We start from the raw sequence: 18,510 nt of genomic DNA on the forward strand, positions 1-18,510 counted from the left end.
ATTCATCTATCCCAGAGGCTACTCTCCGTCCAGTTCCATTTTCACGCAAAAGATTGGAGACTTCCCTAATGGAGGATTTGAAAGCTCCAACCCTACAGCAGCAAATAATGGATTCTACAAGCCTGAACTAAACACTGAGACAGGATTATATGAGCCTGAAAAGAAATATAACTCAAGTTTCCCATTCTTCCCAGTTGGAATTATTCCAGCACCAACTTCTGGAAATTATCATAACACTCCTGCTGGATACTATTACAATAAGACCTCGAATCTCTTTGTAAAGTATTCAAATAATACATCAAAAGAATCGCATCCTTACCAATTCCAGGAGCTATCTCCTGGAATAAAAGAATGTGATCTATATATTCTCTCAATCTGTAACAGCACAATTGTTAATCTCAAACCAACGGGAACTCTCTTCCAGTCAGGGTGGACTTTATTTGCATCAATCAGTACCGGAATCCCCAAATCTAATCAAAGTTCTTCTATTTCAACAAACTCAACAACTTTAACTTCACTTTCATCACAAAATTCAGCCACTTACAACTATGGATTCCAGTTTATAAACACATTCACCAGCAAAATTGTCCTCTCAATAAACTTGTATGATGATTTTACTGAGATCAAGAATGAAATCACGGGAGAAAGAGGCGTCTCAGTTTCTCCCCAATGTGGTCCTCTATGTTCAACCTATCAAGGTGGATATTTCACCTTCTGGATGAGCTATGATGCATTAAATGAAGAGATATCCGTCTCAATTGATAGAAACAGGCAAATTCTCCTGAAACTCAGAAATTCTCAGGCCGTTTCATCTTTTGATAGAATTCAGCCTTGTTGCAGCAACTCAGTAATGAGCTCCTTTAGCTTGTGGCAACTCTCAAATGTTGCTCATGTTCCTCAGATTGAAGCTACCACCACCACCACTACAACTTCTCCTCCTTGGCAAGATAGTACCCATGATGAGTGTTTATTACAGCAAGATACTCCTTGCAAAGGATTTAATGCCACGCTTAAGGACCCGGCTCTCTTCCATCACGAAAATGTCCTCTGGCTCAACTTAAAATTGCCAATTCAAAGCTGTAAAGCTCCTTTCAATGTAAATGAGATGTTCTGGTATGGATATTTCTTTACTAACAAGGATAAGCCAGTATTGTCAATCTTGTTCAACGAGACTTTAATCAGCTTGTATGATTGGAAGAATCAACAAGAATTTTATTCTCCATATACGGATGGTAGCCTAATGTTCCAAGGACAAAACCTTACAATTGGATTCGGGTGGAGCAGACTTGGATTCTTCTTACTGAATAAAGAATCAGAGTCTTTGGTAAATATTAAGTCCATGAGCGACTTTTCCTTTGATAGGATCACCAACCATGGAGAAACCCCAGATCCATCAATATTCCTCCTTCAATCAGGATTCCTGTATCCCCAACAGGTTCTTGTTCACGGATATAGAGATTGCTCTTTCTTTGAGGATTGTTTATCCAAGTCTCTAAGTTGTTCCGCCCAAGTTCTCTCTCAAATATGCACCAATCCTAATCCAGGAATGAGCTGGGAAATCGAAACGGAGATCTCAAATACTCAAGTGAACAACGGTACTTGGGGAAAAAGATTCCAGTCTCCAGATATTGTTAACATATTTGCACTAAGCCCGAATGGAGATTTAGTTTCTTCAGTAAACTCCAACTCAAATGGAAACCTTGAAGATTCTGGATTCATTTATATCCTTAAAGACAGGCTTGTTCTACAGAATCATCTCGGATCAGTCTGCTCTGGTACTCTTCCTGCAGCAAAACAAGTCAATTTTGGAGATAGACTTAAGATTTCACTTGGAATAGATTCAATGAATATGCTTTATTTGAATGTATATAATGATGATGATAATGAGTATAATACAGTTTGTACTACAGGCAAGATAGAGAATGGATGGAGATTCAAGTATATTTTCCCAATAGGTCATTCTCCGTCAATTTCAAGCTTTGTCCAGCTTAAGCTAGGATTCCCTGATGGAGGATTCAAACCAACATCCACGGAACCAGAGTCATTATATAATCCAATTTTTGACAAGACTACAGGAAATTATCACCCAGAGCTCAAATATTTTAAAAGTTATCCCTACTTCCCCTCATCCATTGTTCCAGCTCCAATTGATGGTAATGAAGCTAACACTCCTCCTGGATACTTCTACAACAGAACCTCTGGCCTATTTGAAAGGGTGGAAGCTAACCATAGCCCAGAAATCAATCCATATGCACCAGAATATATCAAAAAAGGAATAGATAGATGCGATCTCAGTTTGTTCTCAGTCTGTAACTCAACAAGTATTGACTTGAAGCCTGAAAATACCCTCTTCAACTCAGATTGGACTCTTATGGTAATGATGAGTACAGGAAATCCAGAAACTCAAGAAACCCCTTCAGACAGTAACCTTAAAAGACAAAACTATAGATATGAATTCTTTAATTCCAATACCAACTCACTCATATTATCAATAACATACTCAGATCTTCTTGTTAGCTTGACAAACGAACAAAACGGAATCACTGTATACTCATCTTCACCTCAATGTGGGCCCTTCTGTTCTACTTATACTAATGGATTCTTTACCTTCTGGGTAACTTATAGTAAAAGTAAGAGCTCCTACACAATTACTGTTAATAGGAATAAGGAGAAGTTACTTTTCTTGAATGGAATTGGTGAGTCTTTTAATCAGGTTATTGGAAAGAACCTTTCCTCCAAGACTTCTTATACTCTTTGGCAGTTTATAAATGTCTCAAAAGAGCCAGTTGGACTTTCAACTACTACCACAACAACAACCACAACCACTACTACGACCACTACTACAACTACTAGCAGTCCTGTTACGAATGACTCAGGCTCTTCAACCACTACATTAGCTCCAGAACTTTCTGGAGGTTGCAAACTAAGCATTGGAACAGCCTGTACTGGTGGATTTGGTTACTTTGAAAAGACTAGCGATGATAGTATGTGGAAAGAGGGAGTTTATGTAACAATTAAATTTAAGTTTCCCAAAATTGTTAAAAGAAGATTCACCTACTACTTGGACAGTTCACTGAGAACATTATCAAGTCAAACAGTGTTTAGCCTTACTCTGATCAACAAGGACTTGAATGTAGGAAGTATCTTATTTGAACCAAGCCAGTTAAAAGTAGTTCTTAACGAAACTTCTATATCAACACAATACAGTAATGGCAGAATCTTTGCTGAAGGGGATAATGTAGAAATAACCCTTTTGGGAATTAATGGACTCTTTTATATTATGGACTCGAATGGACTAGCAATGATTGAATACCCCAGTTTACTACTTTCCGAGGATGAAGTAAAATCAAAGCTTAACTTCACTTTCACTGATATTTATCCCTCAACTCCAACAAGATTAATATTCTCAGTTCAAAACTACCAAGGATATCCATTTGTTCTACTAAATGGATACTTGCATTCCAGCTTAACAAGTTATTGTGGAGTAGATCAGACTACAGTAGTGAATCAAGCTGTGAAAGGACTATGTAACTATCCAAGAAAGGGTATGGAATGGATGATCTACACTAAAACCGTCAATACGAGGCTAAGTACTGGGTATTATGGAGACTTGTATGATAATGAGGAGTTGATTTCTGCTTATAATATTAATAATGGAACTCACAATACTTTGGGATTCTTATTCTATAGTAGATTTGCAGTGCTAATCAATCTAATTACGCATGAACAGTGCTCTGGAATACATCCAAATTCTGAAGTATTGAAATTTGGAATAGACCATGATTGGAGTATTGGGTTCAATGAGAACTCTATTTTTTTAAATGAAGGCCAGTTTACAAAAAATTCCAAGAAATTCACAATTTGTACACTTCCATTAAGTAGCCGAATCTTGCCATTCAAATACTTAATCCCAGTTGGAGAAAACCCATATAACAAAATGAGAGTTTCTCAAGTTGGAAAAGGGTTCCCTGAAAATGGTTATTCTACAACAGAAAAGGATAACGAAATACCAATAAATGGAGTTTTAATGGCTCAAGCATTGATTACAAATTTTGACTACTTTGTTCAGAAACAAATAGCTGATGAGAGATTTAAAGAATTCAAAGAATTATTTATTTCGGCCATAAAAAGTTCTTATGGTCCTAAAGAGAAGAATGTAGGAATTGTTAGCTTAACACCAAGAAACGTTCAGGTAACCAAAGTTGGAAATACCGTCTTACAGACAGCAAAAGGCGATATCTTGGTCACATTTTACATGCATTCTAATGTTGGACAAAAATTGTCAGACTTCTCACTTGAAATTTCTTCAAAGGTTATTTTCAACCCAACGAGTCTCTTTGGACAAATCTTTGAATGGAGTCAACTGAACTTCTTGACCAGCAGCACATCCCCTCCTATAGAAGTAGTAATTAACAATACATCTTGTATGGGAATTTACAAAGGAAGAACAGAGTTGGAGAGCATTGTTTATAAATATGGTTACTACTCGGATATTGTTACAGAGTATCCTCCAGAATCTGTAATAGGATATTTTTCATTTAATCACATTATTCCAAATGTTCCCACTTTTGATGATCATCAAAGGTTTGTTCTCTCCTTTAAGAAAGCACTCGGTGGGTTGCTTGAGATTGACTATAAAAGTATTGGAGTGATTGCAGTTGCTGATACTCCCATTGAGAATGGAGTGTTAGGATACGGTGTACTCAAATTCTACATTAATTCAAATAGTCTCGAGTTTTCGACAATTTTGATTGAACAACTTTCCTTAAGGCTTTCTAATCCAAAAAATGTATTCACCAAAAGTATGGATTGGAAGCAAATAGAAGTTGGATATTGTAGTAGACCCAAGTTCTATATGTACCAACATGATCGCAGAGATAGCAGGAGATTCAAGCGTTCCTCAGAAGCGAGTGGAAACTTAAACAGTGAAAATGATCCTTTTTACACTTCTTCACAAGATGAAGACTTAGCGAATCAAAATGAATACGAATATAATTATAACTCTGAAGTAAGCAGTGAAGGATTGGATGAGTTTATTAACAGCTTTAGTCATCACAATAAATAGTCAAATTTTCACTTGCTTTTTAAACAAATATATATTCAATAATTCTGATTGTCCTCATCTGCTGATTTGAAGAAACGAATAACTAGACTAAAATTCATATTAGAATATAAAGCTGTTCTAGTTCATTAATCTTACTAATAATCTACAGTTTACTTGTTCTTTTATTTTTAACACAATGAAATACAGGTTTTCCTAACAGCTTGCCACATTTTAGGATTTATTTGTTTTTCACAAGTTGCATGCATGCAGCATTCACAGAGAAGTCTGGAACTTGTGGGCAAAATTGATTAATTGCTTATAGACTGCAATTTATTAATAATTCCTTTTTTTTTTATTATTTTTTGTTTTTGGACAGAAAATGGTATTTGCTATACTCTTCATGGTTATTACTCTAATAATTACTGTAATTGTCATAATAGTCACCATTGTTAAGCTAACTAAGTAAATTAATACACGCTTCAATTTAAAGCCAAAGAAAAATATGAGCCTTCTTTTATGACAATTTTGCATGCGACCTCTAATACAATTAAATTATTTTGGCAAACGTTTCAATTAGGCGGGCCAGACAAAGTTCGAGGTCGTAGTGAGTAATCTTGACAGGACAGAATCTAAAGAGTATGAGGGAGGGAAGAAGGAGGGAAAGAATGAGAAAAAATAAATGAAAACAAGCAATTGAAATTTGCGAGATTGAAATGGGTTATTAAAGAAGAGGGAAGTGGCTGGTTTACTGAAGGGTGATGTACCGATGTTTAACTTAAAAAAAAAAAAAGGAGAAATACAATGTGTGAAGAAATGTAAGTTGAAGCAGATTTAGCCGAGAATTTAGAATAGAGAGAGACAGCTTTTCCTTGTATTTGCAGATTTTGATGGAAATAGTTTGTGGTAATATTCAAGTTCGGGGAATTAATTAAAGTTATATGTTGCGCGGGAAATGGAATAATAATCTATTGACGAATATTAAGGTTTGGTTTAACGAGGGTAAATACATTAAAGAGTAAAGGTTTTCTGCATAATAAATTAGAAGAATATAAGTAAATGAAAAGTGTGAGGTTCCAGAACTTGCTTGTCTAATTAGTTATTGAGAGTTTGAGAATTGTTCTAAAGTTGAGTTGTGATTTTCAGTACAAATAAACCTATTAATTAGAATTGAAGAAAAATTTCTGGAAGAGCAGGAATATTTAGTGAGAAAAAGGGTTCATCCGTAAATTTAGGAGCTGCAAGATAGTTGATTATTTGTTGAAGTAAGTGAATAAAGTAAAATGGATTTTCTGAATCAGACTGGAAATGGAGCATCAAAATGCAGTGCACAATGTCTGGTTAGCAGAATAATTCTGTTTATAGTGTCAGTAATATTACTACTAGGGCTGCTAGTTTGGGTATTCCAGGAAAAGCTTTTATTCTTCCCAAATATTAATGGAAAAAGGGACCTAGCATCAAACTTTCCAGGATTCAGACACCCAAATGAGAATAAGATGAATTCGGAAGATGTGACTTTAACTACGGATGATAATGTTAAGTTACATTGCTGGTTTATGGTACATAGGAAGTTTGATAGATACATTCATAAACAATCAGATGTTATAGAAGTTGGTTCTAATCTAACGGAAGATCATCGTGCGAGGCGTGTTGAATACGATGGCTCTGAGAATAAACCCAACGAGAAAAATAGAAAAGCCCCCAAGTATATGAGATTCTATTTCCCCGAATTTGCAGATAGATATGAACAGCAGGAAAAGGCCCCAACAATTATTTTCTTTCATGGCAATTCTGGCAATATTGGGCACAGAATACCTAGATTTTGGGAGTTTTATAATCTTATTGGCGTTAATATCCTTGCAGTTTCTTACAGAGGTTATGGAGATAGCGAGGGAGTTCCTTCTGAAGAAGGATTCTATTTGGATGCTAAAGCTGCACTCGAGTATGTTCTTTCTAGAACTGACGTAGTTGACAAGAATATGATCTTTGCATATGGCAACTCTATTGGCGGTGCAGTAACCATTGATCTTGCTTCCAAGTATAATGTCACTGGTATTATTCTAGAAAATACCTTCACTAACATTAACTCAATTGCTTTGAGAGTTTATCCAATTTTTAAGTATTTTGGATTTCTATTCAAAGTCATCCAAAGACTCAAATTTGACTCTATCTCCAAAATCTCACGTGTTAAATCTCCTATTTTGTTTGTAGTTGGGAGTGATGATGAAATAATACCTCCAACACATTCCATTGAACTTTATAGAGAGGCGGGATCGCATGACTCTTTAAACAAAGTTTATACGGTATCAGGTGGGTCTCACAATGACACATGGGTTAAAGGCGGAATGGAATTTTACTTGATGCTTTTGCAATTTATGTATAATGTCATTGACTTTAACAAGTCGGAAATAGCAACTTCTTCTGATACTTTGAAAAAAAACCAAGAGGAAACTGTATTTTCAATACAAGAGATTTTAAGACCTAAAGAGAACTCTTCTGTAACTAAGCTTCGAAAAAAAAACAAGTTAGACTAAAAGATTTTTATCTGGTTCCAATTTGTAATAATAAGCCCAGTTAATGTTCTTTAAATCTAGCTCTTTTTTCTCTCTTTAAAAGTAACCTTGATCATTTCCACCTTTTCATCCCTTCTCCCGCATGAATTACTCTTTTTTTCATGCTTGACGCCTTTACCCTTATAATTATTCCATACAAGGCCCATGCTGCATGCAAAAGTTTGCATGCATTATACATTTGGAGTATTCTAGTCACAATAAATCTACGCAGGGAGGAACAAGGTAAATTATTGGAATGTAAAATTCAACTTAATAAATGATAATTAACTTAAGCCCTAAACTTTTTCTAGCTGCTCGTCGTTTGAAATTAAGGCGAGCTTTTCTGATACTTCTGCTTCCACTACTTCACGTTTAGATTCTGAACTGCTAATAAGATTGTTATTTGGGAGAGGATCTACTAATAAATTCTTTTCTCTGAATAAAAACCAGAGAAAAATAAGCAGAAGCGGATAAAATAATGTGAAGATGAAAATTAATAGACTTGGGGCTATCTTTATATGGTTCTCGTCATTAAAATTGAAAAATGTATATAAACCATTTATACTTATAGGTAGTAAAGAGAGAAATGAATTTGGAAAGAGCTTTATGGCGCCAATTGCCAATAGAATTCCAATAATATATGCATATAAATAAAGACCATGTAATAAGAAGAATGGTTGATAAGTGGAGTAACAGTCCCAAAAAACTAAAATGCTTGCAATTGCATGCTTTGCTATTGCTAACATTAGAGTGATTTTGGTATTTGGGTGAGAAACCATCCAGTATCCAATATTAACTATAAGTCCTGTAGGAAGAAGGAAGCTTTGAATCATCCATGCATACCAGCATGTCCAGTTCAGATAGCTTGCTTTCCCAATAATATCTTCAATTTCCGCTATATTTTTTCCATAAATATTGTCGTCAATATTTGAGCTCACTAAATTTTGTGCCTGGATTGATACAATACTTAAAACTAGAAAGTACCCTATTGTTGCAATACTACACCAGTTTGTAGTATAGTACCTTGCTAGATTTTCGATCTTCCAAATCTTTATTTCTGTAAAAATATCATATAGTATGACAACACAAAAAAACATTAGGCAAGATAGCCTAAACAAGAGTACTTTGGAGTGATTAATATAAGGTAACCAACTATTTGAAAAAATTATTCTACAATCTCCTCTGGCTAATTTGAAATATAATCTTGAGAACTGGAACTCCCATAGGAAAGATTTCCAATAGTCACTCAAACTTTCATTGAATTGTTCATTTTCTAAAAGTAAATTTTCCTTAATTAAATTATTTAGAGGTTTGGTTCCCAGAATACCCAGTACATCACTATTTCCAATCATTACTTTTCAATTTGACTAAATTTACGAATAATACTATTATTTTAGAGGAGGCGGCTGTGTGATAGAGATGCTAAAGGATTACACACAAATCTTTAACTTTGTGATAATACTTTTCTTAATTCTTGATAAAGGCTGAATATGTAATAATAATGTCATTTAAAACCAAAACTAACTTTTAATAATAAAAAAAAAGGGCTTTATTATTATTAATATATATCAATTTACTTCGGCCAAAAAGAAAAAATTAAGTAAAATTTGCATGGCTTAATAAAAGCCGGAATATTACACAAAAAAATCAGGGCACACCACCCAAGAAAAATAAAGTAAAAAAGAATAAAACTAGTAAATTTTATTGAAATCTAAGAGAATAATATCCTTTAACAGCAAATTAGCATTTTCAATAAATATCCGAACCAAATTTATTGATCATGCTATTACTCATTATGGAAGAATGAGACGACTGAATATACATATTCAGTGTTTCATTGGCGTCAACTAACTTTTTGAGTTGAACCTTATACTCACTAAGCTCCCTATCTTTCTGCGAACATAACTCATTCAGTTGTGAAAGCTTATCCAACAATGACTTAACTACCTTTTGTAAGGTGGCATGGCTATTTTGTAAGTTCTCGTACTTTTGAACAAGCTGTCCGTAACTCTGCTGCTCTTCTGTAGTTTCCAGAGCTCGCAATCTTCTTTCCTCCACTTCTGTTCCGGAAACAGTTCCAGGCTGTAATACAGGTTCAGTTCTAGCTCCGACTCCAGCTCTAGCTTCAACTTGAACAATTTCACTTCCCGCTCCTAATGAAGCCGAAGAGGAAAGAGTGGAGTTCTCCTTCTCACGAACATCTCCAATGAATCCTAATAGCTGTCTGCCATTGTAATATTCATTCAAGTTTCGTCTCTTATCTCCAAATCCATATACATCGAAATTGTTACCCAACAGTTGCTCATGGCAAGACACCTCGACTCCCTCTGATCTCTCCTTACGCTTATTCATAATCTAACAAACGTACTTGATGGCAAGAAAATAAGCTACCAGCACACCATGACGCTTAACATGATTCTTCCTTCTCAACTTAGACGCCTTTAAGTTTATTATCACCTAATCGAAAATAATTGGTTTTTTTGATTTAGGATTAGGCAATCAAACTCGCCAAAATCCTGACAAAAACACAAATAGTCCTCAAATTTCACAAAAGTTATGGTTATATGTCTTCGCTTGTCTATTTTCTTATTATATCCTCCCCCAATGTATTTGCTTAAATTTTGGTATTTTTTTTTTACTTTGAAACGCACTCTTTCCTTTACGAAAAATAAATCTCTTTTCCCGCCTAAAATTTAACGACAATAAGTATATTTATTTAATATAAATTTTTTAAAAAAATATATATAAATATAATTGAATTTGAAATTAAAAATATGAATATTTAGAAAGCTATTCAAATGAAAACATATTTAAGCATTTTGCAGTATTTTAAGTTTGGCTCATTAGGCCGAGGAATTTTATATATGGTTTTGTTTAAGTGCGATTTTGTAATGTGTGTGAACATACACTTAGATATATATATACATTTCATAAGTCTATTTAGTATCTATTTATTTGTTTTCTAATTGAAAATTTAAAATCCGTTTAGCTGCTTGAAGTTTGGACTTTTGGGAACGGCCCACTCTTAATTTCCCTCTAATTACTCTGCGTTTTCAAATAGTAGGATTTTCTGTTCACAAAGCAAATAATATTTATAGAGTTCAGAGCATATTATCTACAGAATTTGGACTAAGCTTGCTCATAGAGATGAATATGAGGGGGGCAATCTAGGAAATCATAGCAAGTTGCGTTATAATTCGCATAGATATTCGAGATTGGAGCATTCATCTCAAATTTGATTATATTAAATTAAATAAAGACGAGTTACGCGTTTAAAAAGCACTTGCTTTTTAACAATATTGAATCTTACGTAGGTATTTACCCCATATATAAAAAAAAATTAGCAAGTTGTGTGCGCACAATACCATTTATTGAAAAATATATTGCATGCTAAGAATATTAAGATTTAAAATACGCGTTGAAACTAAAGCAATATTGTTACTTCTTGGGAAAGGTGCTTATAAACTAGGCGAGATAAGCCTAAATCTTTGCTCTAAAAAGTTCGAATAGAAAGACTTTTTTCCCTTATTCTATGTAAGTTGCACGTATAAGGTTTGCACGAAAAATGCTCTCTCAAATTCCCGCCTTTTTGGAATATAATAATTAAAAGCGTTCATGTAATTAAAATGAATGTGGGGAGGCGCCACTACGTCATTTAGGTTCAGAAATGGGTAGTGTGCATGCAGATTAGCTAGGATACAAAGGCTGCGAGCACTTATATAAGTTTAAACATGCATGCAACTTGTAACTATTGTATGGAGCTGACCTAAGCTAAGCTCAGGTAATAGCTGTGCTGAGAAATTTATGTGTGGCATATAGAAAATACATAAAAATACAGAATATTCCTATGAGGAAATGGGGTTAGAGTAGTGGAGGAAAATCTTGGAATACTATAGTTGAAGTAAGTTAAGTTATTCTTTTTATAGCGATTTCCAGTATTTATTCTCATAAATACTATTTATATATTTGATGCATGACAAACTATTTGTAAATTGTGCCGCCTAATCTCTGATTAATATAACAAATAATAGCAAATAAAGTATGCGATTAGTTTATGCGGAGATTATCTTCATTTGTTGATAAGATTAAAATAAACAATCACACTGTGATGGTAGTATTAGGAGCAGAGACTGGAAATTAAGAAAGCTGCTGAGGAATTGATTTAGAAACAGTAGAAAAGTAGTCGATAACAAAGTTGTGAAATATGGAGAACGTCCGGGTAAACGGAGATTTATCTAGTAAGTTTGTTGTAAATTTCTCTCAAATCATAGGGAAATTATTGGAGACTTGCTGATGGGAGGGAAATTAAAGGAGAGAATATTTGTGTAAAAGCGCAAATACATGTATTACTTTTAATAATATTTGAATTAACTGTTTAGATATTGAGAATTTTATAAGGCTTTCCTATAAACAGCAATTGGAGCTTGTTACAGAGCAAGAGAAGCAAAAGTTGAACTTGTATGCTGATTATATTTTGAGTTGTATTCCTTTAAATATTAGGAAGCTGAAGATTAGAGAGATACTTGAAGATCAAGGCAAGAATATAATATTATCAGGTAGGTTTTATTCTTTAATTCGCTAATTGATTCTTTATATTAGTGTGAATGACACTTCAGAGAACGAGAAAACTGAAATTTTAAAAAAGTTAAGTGAAATTGTTAGCCTGAAATCATTCAAGCCAGAGTCAGTCTTGGAGAACTCATCGCCGGAATCAAAAAATGGAGGACTATATAAGGATTATCTTAAGAAATCGCGAGTGAAACTCTTGCCAATCTCAAATACTTGCTACACGATAATCAGAGAAAAAGCCGAAGATTTCTGCCAAAGTGAATGCGACAAAAACATAGAGAATCACAATTTTGGTGGAAAAATCCGAGAAGACATGAACAAAGATACTTTAGAAAATCAAATGTTGGATTCAAACGTTGTTAAAGATGTGATAAGCTCATTATAAAAGGAAAAAAGATCTACCATAATATTAATATCTAATTATATATATGGATGCACTTTTTTAATATTCGAGATTACTTTACTATAAATGCTATAAAATGGTTTATCTTGGATGGAGCTCTCATTATTGAACGAAATCATTAATACACTAGCTGGTCTCTTTGATTTACATATGGTACCCAAGGTCTTTTTGCTTCCAAGATATCCATAGTAAATATTCTTTTCTTCACACAAAATAGGAATATGTGCAATAATATCCACCGGATGGATATCACAAGCAATCAAAACAAGCCCTGTCTGGCCTTTGCGTATGCTCTTTGTAACTTCATGTACTCCTCTGCGTATATATCTAACTTTCTTATTTCCTTTCTCTTTCCTTTCTTCCTTCTCATACTCTTGAACCTTCTTCACAAGCTTGAGACATCTCTCTAGGAGCTTTCCTCCAAAGATTGGGTCAGCTATTGCGGATTTGTTTGCAATTGCTTCCTCTCCTTCCATTTCAATCTCGTCTTCAACACGAGTTAATTCTGATGAATCTTCCTTCATTTTTCGGCCTTATATTCTTTCTAACCTAGCTGTTAAAACGACTAAATCCGTATCGATTACTCTCTTTTCACTTTTTTTTAATAAATATTTTTCCTATTCTAGGCTTATGTAGCTTTTCCCTTAATACTCTAATAATTCAAGTCAATTCTTACTTTAAATAAATAGTCATTTTTCCGCCAACACTCGAGCGGCAACTTTGGGCGGTAACTTTGATAGTCATAAATAATTGTAGTGAATTAAATGTGGGAATTTAAAGTGAGATAAATGAGTAAATAGGGAAGAAATAGGAAGAGGGAAAGAGTAGGAGTAGAGCTATCGATTAAATTTCGCAGGAGGAGGTTTTTAGATTCTGCTGAGTGGTAATTCTGATTGTAGGTTAAGTATCTTTCAATATTGAAATTGTTTTTTAAGAATTATAAAATATTTGCATAACGGCAGTAATATTCCCCGAGAATAAAATTAAAAAAAGGTCTACTTTGAAATTAGAACAAATTTTGTCATGCGCACTTGTTCTGACTAAGTTTGAAACCACTTATGCATAAATATAATTTATTATGAAATTTATAAAAAAACGGAACAGCCAGATACTAAGCATTGGTATACAAAAAGGAGAAAAAGGTTTCATACACACCATTTCCTTTTGTAATAGAAGTCAATTCTGTCTGAGGCTACCATTCAGACTCAAAAATGAGTGTAATTTCTGCAAATAGTTATCTTTTATGTCAGAAAACCATCAACTTTAATGGCATTTCTCTAGGTCTAGACAAGGCCATTACACAGTTAAGGGATAATGGTTATTTGGATGACTTAACTCTCGACTTCTTCATGGAATTTGCTAAGGAATTATGTATTGGAATTAAAGAAAACTGTTCTGGAGGTAAATACTGTGTAATTAGTAGTCTATTCTATACAATTTTAAGTATGTGTGATGATTATCAAGATTATTTAAGGCTAAGGAAATGGGTTAAGAAAGTTTCTACTCCACTGCTGCTGAACGATGCAATTGTAATTCCAATGCATTGTAACCAAACTAGCCATTGGTGGTTGATTGTTATTTGCCATCCTCATAAAATCTTTAATTTGATGAACTCCTCCCATCTAAGAAGTAATTCGTACACAAAAATTGAGGAATCCAGCAAAGGTTGGATTATATGCATGGATTCTCTAGGAGGTAAAAACATTGGTCAGCACGAAAAGAGAAAAGCCATCGTAAATATTTTGAAGTTTTTAGATATAGAAAGACAAAACAACAACAGTTATTCTGATCTTTTAGAGACTGGAAGCAAACCTACGATGGTTAATACTACTAATGCTAACACTTCTGTTACTCATGATAAATTGTCAGAGACTTTTAGATCCTTGAGTAATTGGGAAATTATATATAGTCCAAAAAACCTTCCTTTTCAAGAAAATAACTTTGACTGTGGAATATATATCATCGAATATGCTCATTGGCTTTTCCATTATGGAACCACCATTTTTAACTCTATGATTAATAGAAGCTCGCTCTCTGAGGTTTCTGACACAACTTGTTTAAATCAAAACAGATTCTCCAGAAACTGGTTTCAGAATAGAAGAGCTGTTTACACTACAGTTTTGGAATTCATGAGCACTAACACAGGCTGGAATGAAGAAGAATTTCTAAGAAATAAGTTAGTAGAGATTTTCGATGGTAATACTAATACTTCGAATAATAACCAAAAAGTTGCACAAGAGAACATTTCCTCTTTGCAAACTAGAAAAAGGTTTGTAATGTCTTCTTTAAACAAGAGCTACTTCAATAAGTAGAAACCAGTTAAATGACCACTTTTTTTTTAACTAAATTACGAGAAATACAATATTGTATGCATGCATTTATGTGGAAAAACTGCATATGGCGGAAAAATAGAATTCAATTCAATATAGCATTTAGTATAGTCGAGTTATTAATATGAAACTATAGGAAGGGAAAAATTTTGGGTATGATTAAATAAAAAACTATGACTGCGATTGGATTTTACTCCAGAAACTTTCTATAATAACTTCAAGCTGGAAATTTCAAAAGTGAATAATATATATATAATGTTAGCCCATCTTTAAAAGTTTAATTCAGCTTACCTGTGGCTTCGTACAGTTTGGGATGATTTTTAAAGCACTCATAATAAGAAGCATTTCCTTAATGGTTGATGCTGAAAACCAAACGACTCCATTTTGTCCGACACAAATTTCATAAGCAAAGTATTTGGAAAGAACTTCTAGAACATAACTTTGGTCAGCAAGAAGTATTTGTGCAACAGACTGAGGTACAGTAACTGCCATGCCGTCTTTAATGCATGACTGTTTTTCCCCGAATGTTGCAGATCTATCAGATTTAGAATAATCTTCAATGATATTGGTGTTTTTGTAGTTGGAGTTCTTTAAAACTCCCAAGTAGTTTTCATTGTTTGACCATGTTTTCTTTTCCTCGGGCGTAATGCATGTAAGTTCGATCTCCCCGCTTTCAAGGTCTACGTAGCTGATCCTTGAAAATACATAATTCCCAGGATTAAGACTTGGTTTGTTTCTTTTAGTTGCTCCCTCAAACGCCATATCGGGAAGGATTCCATCATGTGAACAGTTGAGTGAAACCTTCAAAGTATTCAGAGTTAGGTTTCTTGAAGATTAAAATCCCTTGAAGTAAAACTTACCTTATAGAATTCTCCAAGCTTGTTAATTATCGTTCCTACAATAACGTCTCCTTTTTTTGGAATGTACTGAGATTGTAGATGAAAGGAAAGACAGAAACAGACTTCAAACTTACACATCCTTTAAAAGGTAAGATAATTTTATCATAAGGCCAGTATGGCCTCTTACATTCAACCCCAGCTATCTTGTCTATAACAGAATTAATCAGCCAAAGTATTTTTATAATATAAACACACTTAAAACTTACTTTTCATTGATTCTTGGGAATTTATGGATATCTCTTCTCCTGGAAGAACAATTCCAAAATCATCTGAAATCTTGTCATTAATATACATTTTGATTTTAGTTGAGCTATCCTCGAAAAATAGTAGAATGATATATATATTCTTATAGTAATTATTAATAATTTGAAATTATAATTAGATTTTAGAAAAGTAGCCAAAATGAGCCTTTTTATTACAGTAAAATGATAGAGGAGTACCTTCAGGATTATGTTTTCAAGTCTCTTCAATATCTTTTAGTCTTATTATTAGTACAGAAACTGAACTTTATATCGGAATAATATCACTTTGGGATCCAGCCTCTTAAAGTCACTTGATCCGACACTATTGCACTTAACACCTAAAAATGCATCATATGATTACTTCTAAACCAAAAATTCATCTGCTGTGAGTAAGACTCGATCTGAATAAGAAATTTAAACTTTTATTACTTTTTTTTTGACTATATTAATTACTTTAAGTGTGTAGGCGCCAAACAGTTATTTTTAGAGAAAGATATTTATAAGGAAATGTGACAGGGAAAAAAAAAGGAAATTTGTAGATTTGCCCGAACTGTTGAAAGAATTCAAACTGGGCTAAAATAAAGAGGAGAATATGCTAGGGGTGGTTAGGAGAAAGGTTTTGGGAGGGAGAGGAAGTATGGGAATAGTGAACAGTTTACGTCGTAAGCTAATACACTTGGTCAATTGGGAATTAAGCACATCTGGGGATGAGAATTTTATATTGAACCTTCTTAAACTGCTTTTAAACAGTGTGGGGTCTGAGCATTTTAGAAGTATGACAGCTGTAGAAATTATACAGTGTTTGGACAACGTAATGAAAGTAGTTTTAAACAGAAGAACAAGGAGTAGTTGGTTACTACTTCTTAATAATATAGGTAAAAGTAATGTTATATTTAGAGATTATATATTATACTGTACTTTGGAAATGTTGAAGGATGAGGATAAAAGTGAGATATTACAGAATTTGGATGCAAAGTGCATATACTGGAAATTGGGGAATAATTTCATTTATACTCTATATAGTCTATTACTAAAGGATGATACGGCAAATGATGATGTTAAAAAATGCATGGCAGATTGTTTAAATGAGGGTATTTCTCCTCCAAAAGAACTTCTTGATTTATATTTGAGGAGAAATTCTTGCAGTGACTTATCATTATTAAAAGGATTTAGGGTCACATCCAATTTATTGGGATATTTAACATACAATCTGTCAGAGATCGAAAGGCTGGATGAGATGGAAGTTCAGGACTATATTGAGATTCTTTTAAGTTGCCAGAAGAGCCTGGAAAGAAAGATAAGTTTGGAGTCGATTAGAAACCCATTTAGCGATGTTTTTAGTAAAGCTTTAATAAATGTGATTGAGAAGGGAGGCAGCTCCGAAATTACTGAGGGGTTTTTCCATCATTTGAGCTTGGTGTATTTGGTTGAGAGTATTGAGTCTTTTCCTTGGTGCCTTAGATTTTGGAGAGAACTTTTGAGTTACTTAAAAAAAATACTCACTTTCCTATCATTAACCTGCGTTTTAGATAACTCCTTTAATATTAGCGGTGGAACACTGAGAAACTTAATAATAGGCTCAATCTCACACAGAGATTTTTTCCAAAAGCTCATATTATTTTTTAGATTTAACTTCAATATAGAATCGGATGGTAATCCTGATTTAGAACAGCTTCACAAAGTGGAGACTTTAATCAAGTCGATTCTTTTTATAAGGAAAATACTAATAAATAGAGATTTTTACTGGAGATATTTTAATTTTGGGAATACTGAGAGTATTCGATCAGAAATGCAAATAGTTAGATTCCAGGTCTATTCATTACTGGTCTTGATAAGCCACTCTAGTTTGTACTTGAACGATCATTTAAAAAAAACAAGCAATTCAATGAATTTGTTAGCCTCCGATAAAAGCTCCGGATCAAGCTTAGATCCCAGCTTTGCTCTAAAGCTTTCAGAATATAATAATCTAGAAAACTATACTACCTTTGCTATTCAAGAAAAAATCCAATTATCTCTCCTCGCTCTACCAGTTTCTCTTCTGAGCTTGTTAGAAAGCGAGGAGGACGCAAAATTAGCTTTTGAGGTCATTCAGAATAGTAGTTCATTTGTAGCTATGCAAAATGAACGTTTTTCAAGTCTTTTTGACATTTGGAACAAATTGGAAAATAAGCATGTAAAAAAGAATGGAGAATCAAAAGAGTGAAATGAGAATAATATACTTCGAACAAAAAAGATGATTAAGATCTATAGTAGATCAAAGATAATTTTCTATTGTCAGCAAATTAATAACAGCAAATTATTGTCAAAAATCAATATTTTAATATATTTAATGTTTGAAATATATTAAAATAAACAAAAATCTAAAAATGGCGCCAAAACCGGGCACAAATAGGTTAAATATAACAAGTATTACAAATCGGGTCCTCGAATTTTAGTCGAAAATTGAATAAGACTCTGTAAGCATCAAAATCAGA

At 33.6% G+C, this 18,510-nt stretch overlaps 9 protein-coding genes across 9 annotated transcripts in view; 5 read left to right on the forward strand and 4 right to left on the reverse strand.

Annotated features, from left to right (window-relative positions):
• The window catches only part of ELE39_003514 (large mucin), a gene marked incomplete at both ends in the record, with an annotated part of 34,258 nt that extends 29,193 nt beyond the window's left edge, over positions 1-5,065 (forward strand). Inside the window, one exon of the mRNA XM_067346500.1 lies at positions 16-5,065. Coding sequence (XP_067202829.1) covers positions 16-5,065 — 5,050 coding nt within the window. The remainder of the gene's footprint in view (positions 1-15) is intronic.
• A 1,259-nt stretch (positions 5,066-6,324) lies between these two features.
• Positions 6,325-7,575, forward strand: ELE39_003482 (uncharacterized protein; the record flags this gene model as incomplete). The annotated part of the gene is made up of 1 exon (XM_067346468.1): positions 6,325-7,575. The coding sequence occupies one exon, from the start codon at positions 6,325-6,327 to the stop codon at positions 7,573-7,575; it is 1,251 nt and encodes a 416-aa protein (XP_067202797.1).
• A 314-nt stretch (positions 7,576-7,889) lies between these two features.
• On the reverse strand, positions 7,890-8,945 carry ELE39_003483 (uncharacterized protein; the record flags this gene model as incomplete). Its single annotated transcript, XM_067346469.1, has 1 exon — positions 7,890-8,945. One exon carries the CDS (start codon positions 8,943-8,945, stop codon positions 7,890-7,892), a length of 1,056 nt encoding a protein of 351 aa, XP_067202798.1.
• Positions 8,946-9,342: 397 nt separating this feature from the next.
• Positions 9,343-9,945, reverse strand: ELE39_003484 (uncharacterized protein; the record flags this gene model as incomplete). Its single annotated transcript, XM_067346470.1, has 1 exon — positions 9,343-9,945. One exon carries the CDS (start codon positions 9,943-9,945, stop codon positions 9,343-9,345), a length of 603 nt encoding a protein of 200 aa, XP_067202799.1.
• A 1,852-nt stretch (positions 9,946-11,797) lies between these two features.
• ELE39_003485 (uncharacterized protein) lies at positions 11,798-12,547 on the forward strand (the record flags this gene model as incomplete). Its single annotated transcript, XM_067346471.1, has 3 exons — positions 11,798-11,831; positions 11,973-12,149; positions 12,210-12,547. 3 exons carry the CDS (start codon positions 11,798-11,800, stop codon positions 12,545-12,547), a joined length of 549 nt encoding a protein of 182 aa, XP_067202800.1.
• A 35-nt stretch (positions 12,548-12,582) lies between these two features.
• ELE39_003486 (HMG-like nuclear) lies at positions 12,583-13,089 on the reverse strand (the record flags this gene model as incomplete). Its single annotated transcript, XM_067346472.1, has 1 exon — positions 12,583-13,089. The coding sequence occupies one exon, from the start codon at positions 13,087-13,089 to the stop codon at positions 12,583-12,585; it is 507 nt and encodes a 168-aa protein (XP_067202801.1).
• Positions 13,090-13,776: 687 nt separating this feature from the next.
• On the forward strand, positions 13,777-14,877 carry ELE39_003487 (ULP1 like protease with a chlamydin like cysteine protease domain; the record flags this gene model as incomplete). The annotated part of the gene is made up of 1 exon (XM_067346473.1): positions 13,777-14,877. One exon carries the CDS (start codon positions 13,777-13,779, stop codon positions 14,875-14,877), a length of 1,101 nt encoding a protein of 366 aa, XP_067202802.1.
• A 300-nt stretch (positions 14,878-15,177) lies between these two features.
• ELE39_003488 (uncharacterized protein) lies at positions 15,178-15,657 on the reverse strand (the record flags this gene model as incomplete). The annotated part of the gene is made up of 1 exon (XM_067346474.1): positions 15,178-15,657. One exon carries the CDS (start codon positions 15,655-15,657, stop codon positions 15,178-15,180), a length of 480 nt encoding a protein of 159 aa, XP_067202803.1.
• Positions 15,658-16,628: 971 nt separating this feature from the next.
• On the forward strand, positions 16,629-18,239 carry ELE39_003489 (uncharacterized protein; the record flags this gene model as incomplete). Its single annotated transcript, XM_067346475.1, has 1 exon — positions 16,629-18,239. One exon carries the CDS (start codon positions 16,629-16,631, stop codon positions 18,237-18,239), a length of 1,611 nt encoding a protein of 536 aa, XP_067202804.1.
• Between the last annotated feature and the right edge of the window lie 271 nt (positions 18,240-18,510).

The sequence above is a fragment of the Cryptosporidium sp. chipmunk genotype I genome, assembly GCF_004936735.1.
Source record: "Cryptosporidium sp. chipmunk genotype I strain 37763 chromosome Unknown contig_54, whole genome shotgun sequence".
Lineage (NCBI taxonomy): Eukaryota > Apicomplexa > Conoidasida > Eucoccidiorida > Cryptosporidiidae > Cryptosporidium > Cryptosporidium sp. chipmunk genotype I.